This window comes from Ictidomys tridecemlineatus, chromosome 10 (assembly GCF_052094955.1).
Source record: "Ictidomys tridecemlineatus isolate mIctTri1 chromosome 10, mIctTri1.hap1, whole genome shotgun sequence".
Classification (NCBI taxonomy): domain Eukaryota; kingdom Metazoa; phylum Chordata; class Mammalia; order Rodentia; family Sciuridae; genus Ictidomys; species Ictidomys tridecemlineatus.
In genome coordinates, this window is record NC_135486.1 from 134,939,227 (window position 1) to 134,963,608 (window position 24,382).

Sequence of the window (24,382 nt, forward strand, 5' to 3'; positions counted from 1 at the left end):
ATTTAAAGTAAACAGGCGGATATGCATATGTTCTATGGAAACACAATGATATCGCACAGAAGGACTTGAGCATCCATGGGTTGTGGCGTCGGCAAGGGGTCCTGGATTCCATCTCCAAGGATACGGAGGGGCAACTGTATAATGTGGCCAGTGCCTACCAGGCTTGTGGTCACTGACAAGAAGCCCTGCAAAGGAAAACTAGTGGTGTAACCAGGGATATCCAAAAGAAACCATTTCCTTGGATTTTTTTTTTAATCTTTCCCCAAACAGCATCTGCATGTGTGACCTCACTGACTGTCCATCCCCAAGCTTACCAGGATCAGAGGACGTCTAGAGACGGTGGGGGACAGGTAGGTGTGACTACTGCCCTCAAGGAGCTTGCAATGTGGTTACAGGGAAAAGTGGGACACTCCCATGAACGTTGAACTATACCACAAACATCAGAATCAAAGATGATGAGCTGGGCAAAATCAAAAGGCAGAATGAGAAGGGGCTATTGAGAGTGAATAGCCGCAGGCTGACTTAGAGCAGAAATGAGCCCAGCACTGAGGAAGAGCCCTGAGAGCTGGGAAGAGGACAGGCTGATGACACACTGAGCTGTGCCTCGAGTCTCAGGAGGCGGAGATTTATGTAGTAGGAAAGGAGAGGGCACCGACTGCCCACCATGGCCTCAGTGTCCCTAGGTGCTGAGCTTCTAGAACACTAAGAACTGACAGACCAAAGCTATGCAGACGGGAACAGGATGGCTTCCCTCTGCCCCTTCCACGGGTGGGTTGGGGGCTCCTCCTCCTGACTCGGAGTCCCTCTCTCACTCTGGAAAAGAAGCCACTCGTTCTTGAGGGCCGCTCTCCCCACTCTAAGCATGGCGTCGGCTTACCTAGGAGACAGTGAGGCCACTGCCAAGGTCTCCATGTGCTCCTCAAGGCCATCAAGGGTTAGGAGCCACCTCTCTGGATCCTACAACCATCACCTTCTAAAGCCACATCCAGGATCACTCCACAGCCCACAGGATGGGCAAAAGGTGCATCCCTGTCTAGGCATATCGATAGGGAACAATCCCCATCATCTGCTGTTATAAACTGAAAATGTCCCCATCCGAGTCTGTATGTTGGGCCCCAAGCCCCTGATGCAGCTCTGTTGGAAAAGGGACCTGGGAGGAGGTGATAAGGGTTAAATGGGGACACAAGGGTGGAGCCCTAAGCCAAGAGGGCTGGTAAGAAGAGAGCTCTCTCCCACTGTTTGAAGACACAGCAAGAAGCCAAGAACAGAGGCCCCACTAGTCACCAACCTTGCCAACACCTTGATCTTGGCTTCCCAGCCTCCTGAATTGTGAAAAATACATTTCTGTTAAGTCGCCCAGTCTGTGCTTCTTTGTTATGACAACCAGCCCAAGTGCACGAACGCACCCACCACCACACAAAATCAGCAAGGTGCAGAAGCATCCCGACGTGGGGGCTGGCGTAGCTCATTGGTCAAGTGCTTGCCTAGCACGTGCAAGGCCCTGGGTTCCAAACCCAGCGCCACAGCAATAAAGGTTCATAGATGTTAATAAATGCATAGAATATCTTTGGGAGAATAGACAATAAACTTCATCCCTTGGTTGACTCCAAGGAGGAGAACTGGGGAACCAGAGGAGGTGGCATTTGCTCACACCCTTTACTGTGCCTTTTCTTCCTCCATGTACCCAGTGACCTATTCAGATAGATACATACATTAATGTTTAAAGATGTATTTTAAGTAATGGACAGACTGTGAGTCAAAGGCTAAGCCGTCCTGAGAAGTTCCAAGCTCCACAAACCACCTAAAACTCAATTTGTAAACTCCAGAATACATGAGCTTAAGGCAGAGTGGGTTGAATGGAGCAGGGAGTTGAGCTGTAGATCATGGGGAATGGTTATCTGAAGGCACCTGGAGGTGTCTTCTGCCCAAGGTTCCAGTTGTAACCTCAAGAGACAGCACAGGAGTAGGGGACAGTAGGCTTGCCCCAGTGCCTTCCACCTAGCTCCTGCTCTGCCAAGGAACTGGCAGGGCTGTAAGCAGGCAGGAGTCATGGGGCAACATCTTCTGCACCAAGGAGGGATCGCATGGAACAGGACGCTGGAGTCCTGCCTGTGCAGAGACCTGAGGCCAGCGGGAGCCGCTACAGTCATGTTCAGCCAAGATTACCCACGGTGGCTGTTTCTCTGGTTGAGCACCAGATGATGTAACTGGCTTGTGTTTAGGGGCCAAGTTATATGAAAAATGCATATCTTTAAATGCTAGAATCACACTCGGGAGAAGCTCGTGGGAAGTGAATCTGTCTGAGGCAAAAGCAGACTCATTCTCCATCTCACTTTCAGCATCTGCTCATTGTGTGGAAGGGGGGACAGAAATACTCACATTATTTATGTTACCCTCGCACTCTTGCTCCCCGCCCCCAAGCCCTGTTCCGAGATCCCAGAGTTGAATTCGCATAACTCCCAGGCGCTGGTGCCTCGCTGCATTCCATAGTAAGGTAAGAGAACATGGCACCGAACCAACCCGGTTCCTCCTCCAACCATGGCAATGATCATCATCCGATCCCAACTGCTCAAGCATCCCCCGTTTCCTAGCAACCCTCGAAAGGCTTTGGCGAAGGGCTGGAACAAAGACCTCATGGGTAGGTAGTGGCAACCTTGTTTGAAGTTGCTGGAGTGCTCCCCACCCCCACAATTGTCTTAAAGGTCTTCTCACACATCAGCCCAAGAACCCAAGCGAACACCTGTTGTAAGTGGTAGCAGAAGGCACAGCTCCAGGGCTCCCAGAGGCGCGGATCTGAATTTCTCCACCTAGTCTCCCAGGCAGTCGGCCTCCTCACTCCTGGATCCTGACCACAGCTCCTCCGGTCAAGCAAGGCTGGCTCTTTCCACGTGCCACAGCAGCCCGCTGCAAGCATGCTTCTCCATGGCCCTGTGTCTACTCCCACCTCCCTCCCTCCATACTTTATCCATCTCATACTTCCCTGCTAATTACCTGATTTTCCCTCCCCATGACTATGAATGCCAATTTCTGCTGGAAATCGTCTATAGATTTTATTATCATGCCTAACTGGAGACACAAGGCAAACACACCCCCCGCAGTTAAAGAGCACCGCAGGAGCCAAGCCACAGGGCAAGAAAACAATGCAGAGAGCATCCCCATGTTGTAGAATTAAGCAGTATGGAAATGACTCGGGCAGACAGCAAGGCATATGCAATCCGGGAGGAGAAGAGGCCAGGAAGGAGAGGGGATCTGTTTGGCTCTTTGGAGATTTGACTGTTTCCCTTTCTAAATTCCCAGAACCCTCTCCTGACTGCTTCTCCCCGGCATCTTAGTCTCATTGTGGAGATTTCCTTTCTCTCATTAGGTGTGGCCGACTTGGTGGGGCTGCCGATCAAAGTGCCCGTGTGCCCTCCCTAGCCAAAGGTTGAACATGTGACCCAAGGTGGACCAACCGGACTCTCCCTAGGATGTTAAATTTGAGTGAACACAACCGAAAAACGTTGGAAGGATTCATATCATCAGGGAGTGCCGGCAAAACCCTGGTTAGGGCTGTCTGGGTCCCTGTCATCCCACTCTGGGACATTCAGATGTCCCTTAAGTTTTAGGAACCAAACCATATCCCTCCAGAGTTCCCTTTCTGCTTAAATTTGACAGACTTGATTTCTGTTGCTTGTAACCAAAACATCCTGATACAGACTATTAACCCTGAGCCTTGAAGGATGGGAGAGAGTAGAGTGCAGAAAGGAAAGGAAATATAATTATTAAAGGCTTTGACTTTTGCTTCCTTTGGCAGGCTGTTCTAAGCAGTTCGACTGATAACATTAGAATGGACATCAGCAAACTCCCTGTCGATGAAGTCTGCCTGAAAACAGAATGGATTGCCTTGGGACATAATAAGTTTACCACTAGAAAATGTGATTAAGCAGGGCCAGGTAAGCATTAATCCAGAAGCATTCTTCAAAGTCTGCTTTCCAGAATATTATTTCCCCTCTACATCAATAATTGTTACACAAGATGTCTAATAGATATATCAATTTGTAAAATACTGAAATAAACACACTTATAAATGGTTTTATTACATTCATTCTAAGAGTCTTTAATTGATTTGTCCAGGGAACTCTAATTTTGCAGAACATTTCAAAGGACTGGTGTTCAGTGTGATGCCTGCTGGAAAGCAATACTGGATGGTCAGATCAAGCACTGAGACCCAAGAAAAATATATTTAAGCACCTAACACAGTGCCTAGCAATTCAAAAATTATAGCTACAGTTTATAATTATCATCTTACTTTGTTCTTGCTTTTAACAGCATCCCTTCACATTTATTTATATAACCTCTTCCCCTTCCTTGCCAGGCTCTAGCTCCACTGGGATTTCTTTGTTTCCCCAGCATGATGAAGTACTTTCCTGTCTCAGGACCTTTGCACATCCTGTTTTTCTGCATATAATTACATTTCTCCCTTCTCTTCCTTAGATCAATTTCTTCTCATTCATCCTTGGGTCTCACCTTAATTATCAATTAATTGAAATAAACCTTCTCATTCTTTGTCCCATCACATCACTTAGTTCCTCCTGGATTTATCTCAAATAATGTCTCTTTAATGTTTTCTCTGTTGGCTGCTTAAATGGTCTTTCCCCACTGAAATGTAAACTCTAGAAAGTCAAAGACCTAGCTTGCTCTTTTATTCATTAACCCAGTACCTAAACAGATAATACATTAAATAAGATTTATTGAATAAGTGCATTGTACAGAAGTCATTCTCTATATAAGGGATATGGAACAACATGAAATCTCCATTTCAATATCATGCAAGAACACAAATGCATTCTTCATGTTCCCCTTTGGTAAACCAAACATGATTTAAAAATAAAAAAGTCAAGGATGTACTGTTAAAATTCAGTCCTGGATCAGCACTCCTATAGGAAATTAAAGGAATGCAGTTCTGAGATGTAGTTTAGGGCAGTCTGACTTGATGCAGGGAAATGGCTTAGAGAATCTAGAAGGATAAGAAGTTATCATCTGCTTTAAACTATTTATATTTTTGCTTATTCATTAAACAAAAGATATGCTAATCACCTGCTATATATCTGGACACTGTGTTAGGCACTACACATTTGAGGTCTTCTCAATCTATCACTTTGATTTCTGTTCCCTTATTTTATATCGTTTGTATCCCCTTTCATTAATAAAATAGTAAGTCCTTTGCGGGACTTCTATTGTATTGTGGTAGAAACAGAATAAATGTCTGGCCACAGCACTCTTCTCCCATGCTCTCGCAGCAGACAGGGCTAATCAATCACAGCACTCATATTCTCTGAGCTTAATATGGCCTCATAATCCTTTCCAGCACTCCACTGCAGGCAGATATGACCACTAATCAGTGACGGCACCCACAATGAAACCTATGTGTCTACTTCAGATGGAAGAAAGAGTGCAGGCTCTGAAGTAAGACCAACTGGTATCTGAATCCTGATCCACCACAGATTGGACAGAGAGCCTGTCTGCTAATTCTTCAAGCACAGATGCCCTGTGCCTGTATGATCCTGTCCCAATGAGCCCCAATATCATGCATAACTACAATGCTCTGATAAAGACGTCACAGAGACGCAGGCAAGCCTACCCACTCTGCAGAGTTTCAAGGAGACAGCAGCTATCTGGTCCATGCTGTTGGTATCTTTCCCTTTATACCAAGGATGCTCCGTGCCATGTTTTACCTACTGCTTAATAAAACAAGCAACTACAATGGGACCAAAAGATCAAAGATGAAAAACTTGGAAAGGGAAGCGAGAACGATTTCCTCTCTCCACCCCTCTATTCACAACCACACACCCACCTGCCCCCATGCGTTTACTAAAAAGTATCCTAGAGGCAGGGGATGTCAGAGATTCCCCGTGGCCCCCCAGAAGATCCCATCTTTTGTTCTTAAGTGCTTTTCTTAACTTGACCTAATTTTGCTTCAGGGTGAGGATTATAAGATCAAGTGGCATATTGGGGGCATTTTAGGATACACAGTCAAAGGGTAGGTGAAGACTCGATTTTAACCACAGATAAGTGGGGCCGAGCACTGCCATTGGATGATTGTCCAATCAGAAATTGTTCTGTGGATATGTCTGGGTTTTTTTTTTCTTGTATCCACCATCCCCACCCTTTGGGTTTTAAGACATCCTTTTAAATATAATAATTAAACGTGAACCACAGCGTTGAAGATTTAATAGTCTGCTTGGCGATACGCTAAAATCCAGAGTGTGCTCCTAAGCAGGGCATTATTAAGGTTACTTTGCCTCTCCAGAGCAAAGTGTTTTTTTTTTTATTATCCATATCAACACAACATAGTCATTTCATAAATATTAAACACACCCAATTCCCTCTTTAGTTTGTTTTCATGCTAATGCAATTGAGAGTCAGCACAGAGAGGGGCGTGATGAGGCAAGCTATGATCCTGAGAAGCTGGAATAAATGAAATGCAGAGAAATACTATTGAAAAAATCAATTATGATTGAATTGGTGGACTGAACTTTGAAAACACTGCCTTTGTGTGGCATTTCATCATTGCCAGGTAATGCTGGAATGTGTATTCATGAGCTCTTAAAGGTATACACCTTCTCTCGGTACATTACCTAGCACTGGCCAGACTCTGATACCACACTGAAGGGTTAGACCACAAAAATAAAGCTCCAATGAATGAATGAAGAAAAATAATAATAGCAACTACTTGATAAAATTTGCCCAGTACCGTATTTCAACAGCATTCATTCATCTGACACATTTTTATGAAGCACCCACTATGTGCTGATCACAGTATATGGCAGTGGGGATACAGCAGGGAATGAGTCAGACGAGGTCCTTGTCTCTGCCATGTTGATAGAAAAGAAATAAGGGAACAAGATGATTTTTAGGTCAGGGTGTGAGCTTTAATGAAATGAAATAGCAAACTAACTGGGAGGGATAGTGCTGGAACTCTTAATGTTGGGTGGGCTACTTTGCACAGAGAAGGCTTCCCAAACAGTGGAGGCCCAGTTCAGTGGAGGCCCAGATAATGAGGAGGAGCCTACCCTGCAAAGATCTGGAAGAAGGGTGTCACTGGCAAAGGGGAGAGCGAGTGGAGAGCCCCAGAGGGGGAAGCGATTCTGGCACATTTCAAACATGTTTTAAAATAACAGTACAAGATCTGAACCTAGCCACCCCTGAGATGATTAGCAGAACAAAAATGTGCTTAAGGAACAATTTTTTAAAACATGCTTATGCAACTATCTTTGTCAGCTATTATCAAAGAATTGTTTGATTGATGACCTTCTTTGACTTTGAATATACACATTAATTTTTAAAAAATAATATCTCGGAAGAATAAAGTGCTTCCTGCATCCCTGGTTACCACTCAATTAAAAAAGGCAAATACCAAACACTGCCCCTGCACAAGTCCCAATCCGTGGACTCTTGGTAATTCAACATTTTGTTAAAATGTCAAGAATAGCTGAATATTTCAAAGGGCTTCCTTTAGATGATAGGTGAGGCATCAAATTAAAGTCATGCTGCACCAAGAGCTACAAAATCCACTCCTGCCTTTCAGGTCCTGAAGTCTATTTTGGAGAATTGCCAAATAAACATGAATTTGTGACCAGTAGTTGAATCCTACATAGTTGACGATAATATTTAGAACACTATTAATTGGACAAGTTCCATGACTGCATAACCTGAAGAAATCCATGTATTTTCCTTGGTCTCAGTCTTGTTACTTGTAAAATGCTGGGAATGGACTCACCATAAGCTCTTTGAAATCAAGCACATGCACACACGATTGCCAATCTCTGCATTCCTAACACTAATTCCTAGTGCCTAGAATTAATCAGGTACTCCATAAGCACTCATTCAATGACCACACATCCATATGTGAAAATTTATGTTCTCATTTTCAGTTGATTGGGGGTAAGAGAGAGAGAGAGAGAGAGAGAGAGAGATGAAAACAGTGAGATGAGTTTTTATGGTGTTAATTGATCTGGGTATTGTCTTTGATTCTGGAAACTATTCCTTTCTTAAATGTTCAGTGTTAAAATGCCTATATCTTTTATGACATGATGGCTATAATATTTAGTAGTTGCTTTTAACTTTTAATCAAAGAAAAGTTGATTTTCTTTTTGGCAAAATTGAAAAGTTAGTACACCATGTTGATCCCTAGTTCTTCTATTTTTTTTTTGTTTGTTTGTTTCAAACATCTCAGAAATCAGAAATGCAGTTTTAACAAAGTCCAGGTTGATACACAAAGTTTTCTCCAGCTCCCAAATCCTATGGTATGTACTTTTCTGGCTGAGTGATTTGAATTGAGTTAACTCTAAAGACAGAGTGGTCAGCACTATGGACAGATCTATGCGGGCTCAGCCAGTGTTCCCTTGGGTAACAAAGGGCTAGATTTCAATGGATAAAACACAGGCTCTTCTTTGAGATTGGCAATCTTAGTGTGAGCGCACAGTACCAGGCCTAATACCTAAATTAATGAGTTTAAGTCTCCATTTAATAAAATATTCAGATTATGATTACACTTAGTTTCATTAACTGCATTCTCAGATTAATGTAATGAGATTTCCTTTTCAACTTGTAATTAGCTTTATTGAGAATGCTTATTGGGATTTTTAAGGCTGTTTCCTAAAACCTAACTATAAATTATTTTAACATAAGTATTATGATAGTCACTATATTACTTAATTTTATGTTTGCTGTTAATTTTAAAAGAAGAAAAATTTCACCACTAATCTATTCCAGAGAGAAATGGCCAACTGGGGGAATGGAGAGCCTCTGAACAACAGCTATATTCATCGCCATTAGCTGCTCCCAAAACTTAGGTCTTTCCAAGCCAAACTTGATATTCTTATTTTCTTACAAAATCAGCATGACCGTAACCAAACAAAATTCTCTTGTCCCTTCAAACATCAGCTCTGCAAGGGAAAAAAAAAAAAAAAAAGACCCTCTATTCTAAGAACAATAGTTCTATCAAAGATGGGCAAAATGAAAATGTCCTGCTTTCTCTCCCTCTGTTTCTTGGAAAGATGTTGGGAGTGTTTTCCTTTCTTTCTGAACAAAATAACATCAGTTTCTCAGGAAAAGCTCCCCTGATCTTGCTTCCCTCCCCTGCACCTCTGAGACTCTCTGGAGGCCTCTGCTTGCTCCCAGGGCACCCTGGACTGATTCATATTATGCTCCTTGACAGTCACTGGTTATTTTACCATCTCTCCCACTGCACGGTAAGCTCCAAGAGGAGGATGCATCCTATATGTCTGGTCCATACTAGTACCTTCAATTCCTAGCATGTCGACTGACACATAGCAGGATCTTGGTCAGTGTCAGTTGACTGCTGATTGAATAATAATAAAAAAAATACTAATTACAGGAAAGCAAATACATGGCTATAATCTGAGTCCTCCAGAATAGGGAGGTGACTTTATTTCAGTTGGTTCATGTAAAAAGATGATTGTAATAAAATACAGCCATTCTTAGTGGGAATCAACAAGAAGGAAAAGAGAAAGAGAGAGGAGAGAAAGAGAGAGAGAGAGAGAGAGAGAGAGAGAGAGAGAGAAGAAGCATAACTTTCGTCTGTCATCCAGTGTGGGTCCCTGGGAAAGACACACGCACAGAGTTCAGGATGTCACGCCAGGTGGAGGACAGTCTAAACACCTTATCAACACCTCTGTGACCTCGATAGGTTACTTAAAACTCTCTGAGCCTGTTCCGTACTCTATACCAGGTGGGTGCAATGCACATTTCAATCATTTCAGTCGTGGTGGGGAGTAAAATACGTGCATGTGGTAGCTGCAGAACAAATGCTATTGTTTTACTTTGGCTTCTCTTTATTCACACTATCAATCACTGGTGTGCCACATCACTTATTCCAGATAAAAGGAAAGAAATGTTTTCCCAAAGGAATCGTGTCCCGGGGTAGGCTTTCCCTGGTATGGGAAGAACAGAACTTGGCATCTTTTAAACTAAACCAGACACTGTGTTGAGCACTTAAGCTTTCTTTACAAATAGTCCTACAGCTGGTTGGGAAAGCAATGCAAATCTAATTAGGCGGTGCCATGTGGCCGGAATTAGCAGCAATTTTTGAAAAAAAGCCCAAGAGATGACTTACAGATAGTAATTTTTTTTTTCCTTGAGGGGCTCTGTTTCTCTGTTGCTTGCACACACAGACACACACACACTGTCACATTTTCCGAGTGAAATATGACATATTTGGGTTCATACAGATTCCTACTGGCCCAGTCTGCCAGTATAAATAAAATATTAAGATCAATATTCCTAACAGAACAAAAGCCCATGTGTTTTAAAAGGGGAGAGAAGAAACACATAAGACAGCAACACATGTCTGAGAGCGGGACAGCTGCTCCATCCCAGCTATTTCCTTAGGAAGGAATTGACAGTTTCCTCAGTTCTCATTTGCATCAAAAAACTGTAGTAACAAGCACACGCGCACGCACACACACCGTGATATTAACTGACACAGAGTGAAAACATTTTCACCGTGAGAACGGCCGCAGTGAGTTCAGCCAGATCTGCACCATTGCCCTCTTGTGAACAGCAGCTGGAGCGCCAAAGTTCCCATATTCCACTGATGACAGTAGAAGCCACCAGCATCAGGACTGCAGGTGCTATGCCAAGTCCTCGAATGTGCCCGTCCACTTAATCCTCACAACAAGCTTCTAAGGCAGGTATGACTCCTTTATAGAATGGGAACCTGGGGTTCAGAGAATTAAATGAACTTCCAAGACTGCACAGTTCTTAAGTGATGGAGAGGGAACCCAACCGCAGCTGTCTTCTTCCCAAGCCCATCTCCTCTACTGTCGCGTGACAATGCCTCAAACTCAGGTGAGACACGTTTGAGGAGCACTTTCCACCTGCCAGGGTTCATCCACAACACTGATGACCTCAAGAGAAAAATAGATTTCTTGATTTAAACCACTTCAACTCATTTCAGGCTACTGCACGGAACCTACAAATGTTTTTTAGCTGATCCGACATAGACCAGCCCTCGAGTTTATTAACAACACAGTTTACTAAATCAGGTGCTAAAACCATTAGAATCGTAGGTCTTCAGACAGAACAAATAGTCTGCCCAGCTGCCCAGGAACAAGTTGATAGTTAAACCTTCTCATGAATTGGAATTAACCAAGTTCCCTAGAAACTCAAAATCCAAAGGGTCCTGCTGATGGGTTCCACTGGGATTCTTACAAGCGTGTGATAGAGATTCACTCATACACACGTGCACTCTTCATTCAGCAAATATCTATGAGCATTGGGCTTTTCTAGGCACCACAGACACAGGGCAAATTAAACTCATGTGTCCCCATCCCATCCAGAGAAGATGCAAACAGCACTCTTTCCCTTCCCCTCTCCTCCCCAGGCATACCTGGAGAACATGTCCCAGTAGAGTCCTGAGAAAGAACCCTAAAATGCCTTCTACCCCATGCAATTGGTTGAGCAGGGGAAGCCAGGCCATCGGCTGGACAGAAACCAAGCATGTTCATATCCTTCCATTCATTCCCCCACCACCACCACCTCTCAAAAGTCACAGGGATCAGGGCACAAGAGACAGAGATAATACACCCACTCTTCCTACTGAGGTCCCTGGGGTGGTCCAGATGCCCTTTCTTTATTTTTCCAAAGTATTTTTAAAGCAAGCCTCTGCCATCATGTTAGAGAAGTTCTTTAATTTCCATGCAGCTCAGCTTTCTCATTCATAAAATGAGAATAATAATGCCTCATCCATGGGCTGTTCCATTCGTTGGACAAACATTTATGGAGCTGCTACCAGGCGCCAGCTCGGTTCCTGGTGTGGGAGGTCACAGTGGTGACAAGGCAAGCCTTTTCCCCTGTGGAGTTTGCCTTGTGGGGCAAGAGGCAGGGATAAAATAGCGAGTAAGGCAATTTCAGAGAGAACAAAGTGTTATGAAGAAAATCATGGGGAAACAGGGAACGGCGAGTGACTTGGGGCTCAGAGATGAGCAAGGAAGACCTTTCAGGAACTAGCCATTGGGATGAGATGTGCAAGGGAAGAGGCCAGACACACAGGCCTGTGGCAGTGTGCTGTGAGCACAGAGCATAGCATGTGCAAAGATCCAGAGGTGGAGATGAGCTCAGCTTTGAGTAATAAAGGAGCAAATCCTTAGTGCATGCCTGGCACACAGCAGGTGCTCAATAAATGTCCATCCTCCTAACAGAGGGGCTCATCACAAGATGGTAAGTTAGACGCACATTGTGGAAACAGCTCTCCTACTAGAGAGTTGGGGGCTCCTTCAGTTCACTTAGCATCTCCTTTAACAATGCCCACTCCCTAGGAAAGACTGGGACACTTTGCAAACACCCACATGTCGGAGAGAGAGCATAGTGCAGTGGTTAGCATCAGAGACCTTGGGCCTGAGCCCCTCCAATTTGCAGCTATAAACATCACACAGGCCACTAATCTTCTCTGGGCCTCAGTTTTTTTGTCTTTATGATGGTGGAAATGATAGGTGTTGAGGATTCGATGCATCAGGATTTGCTATCTAGAGAAACTACTCTTAATGTTACTTTCTTACATGTTTTCTGACTCTTATACACCCCAATGTCTATATTTACCTTTTTACCTGCCCAAATTTTCAAAAATATTTGGGACTATCCCTGCTGGGATGTCCAAAAGTCGAGTGTGGAACGTGCCAGTCACCCTGTGAGTGTGGACAAAGGAAGGGACCTAGATCTGAGCTACACCACCTCTTAGAAACGAAGCCAAGAGTCTGCTTTTGGTTCCTTGTCAACCTACTTGGGACTCATCCTGGGAAGTACAAGGTGGTGGGTCTGGAATACAGGAGCTGATCTTTCTAATGGGTTCCCTGTCCTAAAACATCAAATCACTGTTTTCCTCAGTTTGAGGTGAGATCGCACTTGCTCAGATTATGCTGTAAAACAAGTAGTGCAGCTGCGACCAAATGCCCAAGCAGGTTTGCCTGTGTGGGGGGACACAAGAGTATCTTGTTCCATGAACAAGCCAGAGCACCACCATCCAGGCAGCAACTGGCTCCATGCCGACTGACCGGGTGAATACCTTTATGTGAAGGTTCCTGTGGACACTGGAGATGCCTCGGTGCTGCGGCAATAGCCCTGCAACCTGTTGCTTTCCATCTTTATCACAGTATTATACAATATTGTGCAACCAACGTTCTGTGATGAAAGGGAACTGTGCTAAAGACAACGTGGAATTGCACATTGGGTCCTGGAACAGAAAAAGGACTTCTAAACAGAAACTGGTAAAAATCCAAATGACATCCACATTTTAGCTAAAAGGAATGCCCGAGTGTTGCTCCTTAGTTTTGATAAGTGTGCCGTGACATACGATGCTGATGTCAGGGGAAAGTGAGCCCAGGGGTGTGCAGCACAGGAGGCGGAATCTGAGCAGCCTTTCTGCAAATAATCAGAGTATTCCAAAACAAAACGACAGAGCTGGGAAGTGTCAATTCAGGTTTCACCCATGGCCCCTGCCTCACACCTGCCATTGAGAAGGCTGAGTGGCATGACATTCACCCTCCAGTCCCAGAGGGGTGAGGAGGTGTCACTGGCAGGCAGGGAGGTGGGGTGGGGGAAGCAGAGCATGTTTCTAGAACTTGAGGACAAAGCGTGCCTTCAAAAGCAAACTATAATTACACAGACGCTGAGGAGTCTTTGCAGAAAATCAAATCGTGCTCGACGGAACCTACATCCTGTTAATCAAAGAGGTCAAGGCCCCTTTGATTATCAGACTAAATATTTTTAGGCAATATCACTGAATGCCTGGAAAGAACATGAACAGCATCAGCTGGAGAAACATCCATCTTGAGATAAGAAACCAAATCCTGCACATCACAAGAAAAATCAACCCCAGGAAATTTATTAAGAAAAGTTGGCAAAAATGTCCCCCTGTCGAAGCTCTGTCCTCCTGGCCTGCTTCACCACATCCTTCTCCACCTGCCACCCCTCCCCACACCCAGGAGTACACCGAATGTTAGATCTCTTAGCATTTGGTGCAAAACTAAAGGAGAAATCGGAAATGGACTAAGCATTCATATTAAGAAGACGAGGAGAGGGAAAGAGAATGAGATGATTATTCTCTTAAAGCAGTGCTGAGCGGGCCATTCAATAGAGATGAAAATGACATTTAAGCTCAGTCAGATTCAACAGCTTGGATGTTTAGTCAAGAACAACCTAAAAATGGTATCATGTACTCTGCTCAGTATACGGTGAGCAGACGCTTCTTTCTTTCCATGTTTTGGTAAATCTTGAAGTCCCTGTAATGACCAGAAAGGGGTTTTCTATTTAGTAGTTCATCCTAACTCAGGTATGAGTGACTGGTCTGATTTTCAAACTATCAGATTGGATTCCTTCCCTGCTTCTTGTCTATCCGTCAAAATGGTCTCTGGTGATTGGCTGACTTTTTAAACCCCTAACAACTAATTAATATAAATGATCTAGTCCTATCTTCTCAAGGAGCTTCTCCCCCACCCATCATTCCTTCTTCTAAACATACCATTTTTTTTCTGTGTCTATGATACATAAATAGCTCCTCTAAATCAATAAAAAGATAAGCCATTACAAAGCAATCTGTTAGTACTGTTAACTACACAATTGATGGGTTACATAAATTAAATTTACTAATGTAAATCTGGGAAAGGCTACATGCTTCTTATTTTTCTTATACAGATATTCCCAAAAATGTTAGAAAAAAAAGGACTGGTTCAATCTGTCAAGATTCAATGAAATTAACCTCTGTGGCATTTCTTATAAAAACACAACATGTGTGACATTACTCCTGGAATTCTTCCCTGGAGTTTATCAGGAATGCTCTAGTACAGTTCTACCCAGTGGACTACTACAAGGGACTTTCTCCTCTGGATAAGATCACCACATTCTTGAGGCACAAATACAGATCAAAAGCAAGAATCATAAATAAACCAAAGTAGCTGGTCGTAAGTGATGTCTGAATTACTCAGTACCTAGACATCTATCTCTGAGCAGTCATATATTTTCAGGACAACTTAAAACAAAAGCCCCTTATTTAAGTAACATTCTTGATATTTTCTTCCCTTTTGCCTGATAGAATGATGAGGCTTAGGTGACTTCAATGAGTTTGTCATTCCATTTCTAAACAAAATTCCAAACCATCTCAGAGACAGAAACTTCAAATGAAAAACCTGTCTACAGTCACTTTCCATAGGAAGGGACCCAGCTCCATGTCAGTTTCTCTGCTCCGTGATCACGTGCACTTGTTTATGATATTTGGGACCCACACACACCTAGGTTCAAGGAACTTCTCACTGTCATCTGGAAGACAATGTGTCCATGTCCATCACAATCAGAATCAGACGCAGCAGTTGCCATGTCAGAGTGGGGGCCATTTAGCCTATCTTTTGGGGCTGTGGGATTTAGTCATAATATTTCCAATGGCTGATGTATTTTTCTCTAAAAAGTTGGCTACTCCTAATAGTATTTCATAATCCAGTTCATAAATAAATAATGTCAAGTTCTTTAATATAATGAAACCTAAAAATTCCATTTGGTGGTCCATTATTCAACCCATGTAAATTCTGACTTTGCTAAAACACTGTAACCATTTCCAAAACCACACACACAAAAAAAAGTCACCATGCAGAACATGCATCACCAACGTCAAATCCCACAGACTTCTTCCTCTACCCATTGAGCATAAAAATGTACGACCAAACAGCCCAGCACCATGATTCAGCACCTAAAACACCCATGTACCTCCTAGCGGCCTTCCAGCCAAGGACACAGGCTGCAAAAGCATGTAGCTCCAAAACCGTTCTGCCCCAGGAGCCTCAAGCCACAGCTGAGGACATCCTTGGAACTGTCTGGCTTTTGTTATTCCTGACCAAGCCCTCCACATTTCATTCACGTGGGGGTTACTTGAAAACACAATTGCTGGGAATAATCACGGCGGTGTGCTATTGTCAAGAACTAACCCATCTTAGTTTTCTCCATTCCCATTTTCTGTGTTTCGGTTCCACAGTGTATGCTGGACATACAGACCTTTGAAAGGATAGAAAATCTTTGGGAGCATTCCAAGATCCCCATGTATGATTTATTTGCTGAAGAATACCTCTGGAAACGCAATAGCGAATGCAACTTTTTTTTTTCTTTCCTGGCAGAACAGTGGAAATTTGCTACTGCTGAATCACATGTGTGTCCCACACCAACATGACCACAACCCAACACCTGCCCAGACCCACCCCCCAAGGAGTGTTTTGTGGATTATTTTTATAAAGCTCTAGCTTCATTTTTAGAAAAGATACAATTCTTCTGAACTAGTATTTGTTAATGAAAAACAGCATGAAATCTAAAAGGAACAACTGGTTTATCTCAGGAGGTAGACAAGTGTTGAATGAACTCCCAGCCAGCAGATGACCCAGGCAAGACAGAGCAGCAAAATAACTATTGGAAAACAGGTTAATGACCCACGATGAGCCCACCAATAACTCTCCAGTTAACCAAGGCCCAGCCATGATGTACTAACCCAGAGGACATCTGTTAAGAGACCCACCAAGATGAACCAACCAAGTTGTCCACTAGTCGACGCAAGATCGACCGCATGAAACCAACCAAGTGGACCACATTTGACAGAGAAAGCAACCTAGTGATACCCAACTCAGGCTCATCCAGAAGAGAGAAAAAGAAAGCTTCTGATTTGCCTACAAGGGGAAGCTCCTGACAAACCCAAATGCACACCACAGACTCTGGCAACCTGACCGCAGCCGGGGTCGTAGGTGGGGCTGGAAACCGCCCGTGCAGCTGTACTTACGGAGATTATTGATGGGGGCCCTGGTGTCTGTGTTCTCGTAGTGTTGGACGTGCACCACAATGTTAAGGTCTCTCTCCATGTGGTCAGGGTTGCAGTGGCCCTGTGGCCTCATGACATCCGCAAGGGCCCTGGAAGAAGAGAGAATGGAAATCTGTTCATTCAAATTACAATGACCACCGCCTGCCCAGCGCTGTCCTTGTGAACAAAACAGACATGGCTCCACTTAGGGGTGGGGCAGAGGAAAACAGCCACAGCTAAATCTCTGCAGTCAGAGGTCATGTAGAGACGCCCCCAAACTCACTCCAACAGCCATGGAATAACAGTGTCGTCTACCCACGGAGCTGTGGAGAGGACTGACTGATGGACACATATTGTGTGTCTCCACCCCATGACTTAGGTCTGTCTATACCTAACACAGATGCCAGCACTTCAGTGTAGCAGTGGCCCAATATTAGTGACCACAGCTAACATCTATGGAGCACTTGCTACAAGGCAGTCACTATGCTAAACAAAACAGCCCAAAACAGTCCTCGTGAGGATCATTATTCCTTTGTAAAGGAACCGCAAAGGCTCAGAGAGGTGAAACAACCTGCTCAAGGTCACACAGCCAGTAAGCTGTGGTGTAGGAATGAGAACAACTCTTTTCTCCCTTTCTTTCTTTCTTTCTTTCTTTCTTTCTTTCTTTTCTTTCTCTTTAGAGAGGATGAGAACACAATTCAACCCACATCAAGGACCTTCACGATCAGATGTACGCTCAGGAGAGAAGCTCTGGGATTGCACATAGGACAGAGCAGAGACGACCATCAAACAGGTATCACACCTTGAAGTCAGACGGACCAATACATTTTTCCTCTTTATCTACCCTCCATTACGTGTTTATTGTGACATGCAAATATCCTCAATAGACATGTAATAAAGTAGGTATTATCATTTGTGTGCTTATCTTTCCCATAAAACGGGGTTTCACCACAAACCTCATTCTGGTTCTCCCTCTGTCCGCGCAAGATGAGAGCTAGCCGCATCGCTCGTGTGAGTTTCTTTCATCCCTTGCAGGCTCTGCACGGTGCTCCATCATCTGCGACCCCCAGGCTCACTTACCTGCAGGGACAATTGTCTCCATATGCTGTAACTACTGTGGCGGAGGAACCCACCAATCAGAATGGATGCCAGCTACAAATATCCAGTTGTTCCGTTACAAACCAGTAGGCTGCCGGTTCTGTCTATCATTTCCGACTACGGCCATCTAGGTGGTCACCAACACTCCAGTCCCAGTGAACAACTCCGTGACAGACACCTTCACACAAGTCTCCTCTTGAAGCGGCAACGGTTTTTCCAGGGCACAGACCCACAAGTGCCAAAGTTTAGGGTATACCCAGATGTTTCTAACTAACCAGCACTCTCTCAGTCCACAGAAGGGGAGATGGAGGGGGAAGATGAACTGTTCAGGAGAGGCCCCCACAGACCACCAATGTACTTGGAAGACCCACTTATCTCCCGAAACCGACCCCACTACAGCGGTGATTCTCAAATAGTGGTTCGACAACCAGGAGCATCAGTATCACCTTGGAACTTGATAGAACTTTGGGGATCCATCCAACCTTACAGGGTCAGAATCTAGGGTCGGGCTGATGCAGGGTGTCTGCACGGAACCCCCAGGTTGCTGGTGCACACTCCAGTTCTCCAGCTTGAGACCACAGAGAGGCCTCAGGCTTGAGGGAGCGTTTGATTGTGGTGCAGGGCTATCACGGGGGTGAAAACCACACTAGCTAGGGAGAAGTCTCAAGCATGAGAGAGACCTAGGTCAGCACCACAAGAGTCCTATGGCAGCTAGAGGAAAGGGCTGAGTCCACCGAGAGATGGGAGAATAACCACAGCTCTCATTCATTTGTTCATTCAACAAATGTTTATTGTCTGCTCTGAGCCATGCACAATACAAGCCCTGGGGATACAGCAGCACACAGGTGACCGCAGTCTCTGCCTTGCTGGAGCTTACATTCTATGGAAGAGAATAAAAATAAATAGGTTAAATAAATAAACAAGGGTGGAAAAGAAATGAAGAGCACAGGGTGGTGAGAGACTGGCACACAGCAGCATTGCTCACAATAGCCAAAACGTGGAGACGATCCAAATGTCCATCAGCTGGTGACCGCAATATGAAATGAAATAGTATTTAGCCATCAAAATGAAGGAAGCCCTGACACCAGCCATGACACGAATGACACTGGAACACATTACGCCCAGTGAAAGAAGCCGGACACAGAATTCCACAGGTCATATGATTCCACTGATAGCCACGTCCAGAAGAGGCAATTCCACAAAGAGAGAAGGTGAAGTTGTAGTTAGTTGCCAGTGGCTAATGGTGTCGAGAGGGAATGGGGAGTGGCTGCGGAGTGACAATGGGGATATTTTTTTGAGGGGGGAGGGGAGGGATGAAACATTATTAGAATTAGTGGATCGGAAGCCAATAGTGATGGTGGTTGTACAATGTCATGAATATGATACCGATCACTGAACTTCATGCCTTTTAAAAATTTCTAAAGAGAAAGAGAGAGAGGTGGTGTGATCAGGAAAAAACTTGGTGAAGACATGGCCTTGGAGAGAGAAGGAACTGGTCATGTGGTGCTCCAGTTTGGATCTGGAGTGTCCCTGTGTTCAAGGCTTGGTCCCCAGCTTGAAGCTCTTGGGAGGAGGTAGAAACTTTAAGAGGTGAGGCCCAGTAGGAGGTCTTCAGGTCACTGGGGATGTGGCCTTCAAAGGGGACATGAGTCTTGGTACCTTTCTCTTTCTCTCTTTTTGCTTCTCTGGCCATGAAGTAAGCAGCTTTGCTCTACTACATGCTTCTGCCCAGATGTGCTGCCTCACCACAGTCTCAAATGCAAAAAACGATCCATCAATCATGGAGAGAAACTAAAATAAACCTTCTCTCATTATAAGTTGATTATCTTGGGTGTTTGTTACAGGAACAGAAAGCTGACTGACAAAGTGGAGATGGTGGAAAGAGCATTTCAGACAGAGCAAACAGAAAGTGCAAGGCCCCTGAGGCAGGAAAGAGGTAGATTTTGAAGCATACTCAAGAAGGCCAATAAAACTGAAATAGGGCAATATAAGAGGGGAGTATTACAAGGTGTGGATCATCAGAATCCATTTTACAGAGGGAAAACTGCCCAACTTAACCCAGTTGACAATCAATGGAGGGGATGAGTGGAAATGCAATCCTGAATGTCTTTGAAATCAAAGTCCAGGCTCCTTCCTACCTCTGTGCAATAAGCAAGGTCTGAAACTCAAAGGGGTTGCAGGGGAGGGAGGTTTTGAGACACAGGACAGAGGCCTCCCCATCCTAACTTGCCTTTCTTACTTCTAAACGGGTTCTTCATCCTGAGCTTCAAGGGATCGCTGAAGTCCTCTGTAATCGAATGGAAAATTTGTTTGTGCATTGTTCTTGAGCAAGAGCCATACCTTTCATCAGATTCCCCAACGGGTCTCCCCAAACATCCAAAGCAGTCAACTTTCAAAAGGATAGGGAAGCGAGAAATCAGGATGGCTACCAGGAACTTGGTCGGAACTGCCATCTGCAGATCCCCTGAACCTCTTTTAAGTGCTGAAAACTGTCAAGTTTCAGCTCCAAAGCCCAAGGACACTTCTCCCCAGGGCCGCCATTTCCAGAACAGGCAGTGGAGACAAGAATCCCTAGAGACCTCCACTGCCTGGTCAAGGAGTCTCTAGAGCAGGGTTCACTCATTCCCGCTCTGCATAAAATGAAGTGGTGTGGGCAAAGGAAAGGTCAGAACAGTTATGCATGGCCTTGAGTCATTGCAGATGAGAGATCAATCCAGCTGCACATACCAATGCGATGCCTGCATTGCGAACTCTCACATCAGATGGCGGAAATGGAGGGTGAGGGCCAGCGACACCCTCACAGGTCTAGGAACCCCAAAGGGACACACAGATTAAATTCTCTACTTTTGACTCTGCCAACCATTCAAAGCAGACACATACCTTTAAAAATAGCCCCCTTAACAAAAACACAGGCTGAAGACACACATTCAGTTGACCCTCCTCTTCAGCAATTTCCCACAAGGTTAAAACAGCCGTGATCTGTGCAGACCCTAACAAAGTCAGCCAAAAAGAACCAAAATGGAGAATATTCAAAGGGTGGATTTGTTTACTACTGAGGAATGTCGCCCTCCACATGCATTTCGCTTTGAGAGTTTAGCTAAGGATAGTGGGAAGTCATTGCCACTAGCAACAGATTTTGAAGTCATGTTTATTTCACGTTTAACTCAGTTTAAAAATTTCTTCTTAGGTATGCTTTATTACATACTTCATAATTGTCCACAGGTGTATGAGTATATTTATTAGTAAAGCACATGTGTGTATGGTCGGAGTGCATACTAAAAACATTTTTGTGAATAGAAATGTGTTAAAATGTTTTCACAAATTAGGCAGCGGAAAGAACCAACAGTGGATCAGAAATCAAACCAATGCCTAAGGATTTGGCGTTTGCTTGTGGCCCAGAGTTTAGGTGCTTCTTAGACTTTAATGAACATTTGGATTATCTGGGGATCTTATTAAAATGCAGATTCTGACTCAAGAATCTGAGGTGGGCCTGACATTCTACTCTAGCTCCCGGGTGTGAAGAAGTTGCTGGCATAAGAGCCTAAGACTTCCATAATGGTTCATGTGATGTGTCAATTCCACTGACCATGCTGTGCCCAGATGTTTAATCAAATAGTATGCTGGGTGTTTCTGGGAGAGTGTTCTTGGAGGAGATTAACACTCAATTGGTTAACTGGTGAAGAAGACTGCCCACCCTACCTTGAGGGGCTGTATGGAGCACAAGGCTGGCTCTTCCCTAAACAGGAGAGGCTCTCCTGCCCTACAGGGGGACACTGCTCTTTCTGGTTCTACAGCAGCCTGCCTGCGGCCTTCACACTTGAACTGAGACATTACACTGCAGATTTTGGACTTGCTGACTCCTTGTAATAAATCTCTTGATGTATTGGTTCTGTTTCACTGGAGAATCCTGCCTTAGACGGGATTGGAGAAGCCACACTTTGATCCTTTGATATCCCTTGACCCAGTTGAGAACAATTATGCTGACATGTTACCATTTTTAAAGTTGAAAATGATTGAATATTGGCAATTTTATAAGGTCCAACTCAGTATTGACTTACTTGTACATTTCTTTTACATTACTTGTATGGGATCTGTCTCTCAATATTGAATCATTGGCTCTACAAGGATGGGGATGGCACCTGCAGCACCCACTCTTCTCATAGCTTCCGGCACAGTGCTGGGCATAAGGTAGGTGTTCAGCAAACACGGATCGCATGTGTGAATGAATGAATAAGGAGGTACTGTTTTATGCCATGCAAACCAGGATTTTGGAATCCAGAACACTCTCAATTGTCAGGCCCTCTGATTACAATTGAGGAGTGGAGGAGACAATGATGGTCCCTGCATTCCTAATCTTGAGGGGGACAATGGAAGGAAATATAATAAACTGGTCAACCAATAAATTACTAATTTAATTTTAGACCCTAATGCAAAAAAAAAAAAAAGTGAGCAGGACTGAATGAAGGACCAGATTGTTGGGGAGGGGGAGGGAAAGATAACTAAGCCTGGGTGGTCAGGAGCAGCTTCCTGGAGAAGGACAGGCAGTCATTTAAGTCTGATAGAAGAGAACTGAAATCAATGCAAGGCCTCCAGAGTGGGAATGAGCTTGGCCTGTCTGAGGCACCAAAAGAAAAATGTTGGGTCACTTTTACTTCCAACTACAGTGTGCAAATATAAGACCCTGATATTTCCAAACAGAGCTCCAAGTCCCAGCATATTGCCTTAAAACCTTCCAGGGGTCCCAATGCTCCAACTGTATTCTGAGTTACACACATGGATAGGATACTTCAGCACTGCCTTTTGGGCAAGAAGCATCACTTATTTTGTAAGAAAACAAGAGCTTGCTTCCCAGCTTAGTGGCTATCCAGGTGAGATATTGGTCAAAGCTCCTTCAAACTGTATATTCAAGATGTGTGCATTTTACTGTGTAAATTATACCTCAATAAAGTTGATATTTAAAATGCAGGGACTCAGTCCCCAAGGAGAAGCATACATATCGTGTAGGAAAAATAATTGAGGATTTTTCCATGTCCAACAGTGTATGCCTGCACACATGGGCTTCTGTAGCTTGGGGAGCTGATCAAAGCCAAAGCCATGGGATATTTGAAAAATGGGGAGGTGGGAGAGGTGGGAGAGAAGAGAAAAGGCAAGGGAAAGAGAGGCAATTTGTCACTGGATGCCATTTCTTTGCAAGGGATTCTGGCTCTTCTGAAGTATGTTTGAAAAACACACAAGACACGGTGCTTTGAAATTTGCCATTTGGATTTTGGATTCTGTTTGAAGGTGGGCAAAATGATGACATGTGTTCCCTACTGGCTTCAAGTGTGGAGAGCTTCAAACACAGGTTTCTGCCCTCAAGGTCAATTCTCACTAAGGCCTCCACCAAGAGGTCTGGCCCTGCCAGGGGCAGATGCAGAAAACATTCCTAGACCTGATCTTACAGGGGCTCCTGGCACCAACCCTGCCTGCATACACTGCTGTCTGCATGCCATGCAAGCACTCTGATCTGCAAAGCCTGGAGGGCCTGCAGGTTTGCATTTAAAGGTAGCACAGACTAGTCGTCACAGACCTGTGCCCTGCCTCCGGCTGCCTGGATTTGAAGTCCGACTCCTCCACTCACCAGGAGCTTGCTCATCCTCTTGGAAAGCAATCTCTGCTTCTGTAAATGGCACACTGTCACCAAGCCTACCTCATGGGGGAGGGGTGTGAAATTAAATGGGAATTTACACATAAGCTTATGGCAAAATTGCAGATCTGGCGAGGGTTCTTCGACATCACGTAGACAACACTTTGCAATGTATTTAATCTAGTCACACATAAACCTTCCTTCCTGTTCTGAACCTGCCGGCCCCTCCTGCTCAGATCAAAATGCAAGTCCAGAAAGGTGAGATTCGCTGTGGGTACAAAGCAAAGTTTGCTCAGATTCACTCCATTGTCCTCATCCCTCTCTCTTCCCTTCAGTCCCCTTTATCTACTCCACTGATCCATTTTCATGGGATCCACCCTCCTTTTTCTTTTTCTTTCCTTCTGTCTCCTTTTTAAAATTTTTATTTATTTTTTCCCTAGCTTCCACATAGGAGAGAAAACATTCAATCCTTGAGTTTCTGAGTGTGGTTTATTTCATGTCGCATGATGTTTTCCAGTTCCAGCATAATTGTGTCAAAACAAACCCCAATATTATGCATATCTATAATGAACGGATAAAAAACAAATTCCAAAGCATGCAAGTCCAGAAAGGTTAGACTTGGCCAATGTCACAGAGCAAGGGCTGGACACCAAGATCCAGATTCCGATGTCACTCTGTTCTGTAGACAAGAGGGACAAAATCCCAATAATAAAATGGCGAGAAAGGGTAGTGAATGATTTCTGAGCAGGGGCCATGTGTGGTAGTCTGTGGGGGTCACTTTCCAAACCTAGTCCTCAGTGAGTTCTCAACCCACAGAGGGGGAACTTGAGTCT

General features: G+C 44.3%; 1 protein-coding gene across 6 annotated transcripts in view; it reads right to left on the reverse strand.

Annotated features, from left to right (window-relative positions):
• Positions 1 to 24,382, reverse strand: part of Shisa9 (shisa family member 9) — a 244,615-nt gene that overhangs the window by 214,767 nt on the left and 5,466 nt on the right. For 2 of the 6 annotated variants that reach the window (XM_040278459.2, XM_078024342.1), the window contains exon 2: positions 16,808 to 16,935. In XM_040278459.2, coding sequence (XP_040134393.2) covers positions 16,808 to 16,935 — 128 coding nt within the window. Of the gene's footprint in view, positions 1 to 16,807; positions 16,936 to 18,691; positions 18,804 to 20,153; positions 20,211 to 23,174; positions 23,609 to 24,382 lie in introns of those variants that run through there. The other 4 variants (XM_078024344.1, XM_078024343.1, XM_078024345.1 and 1 more) reach the window with 4 other exon arrangements.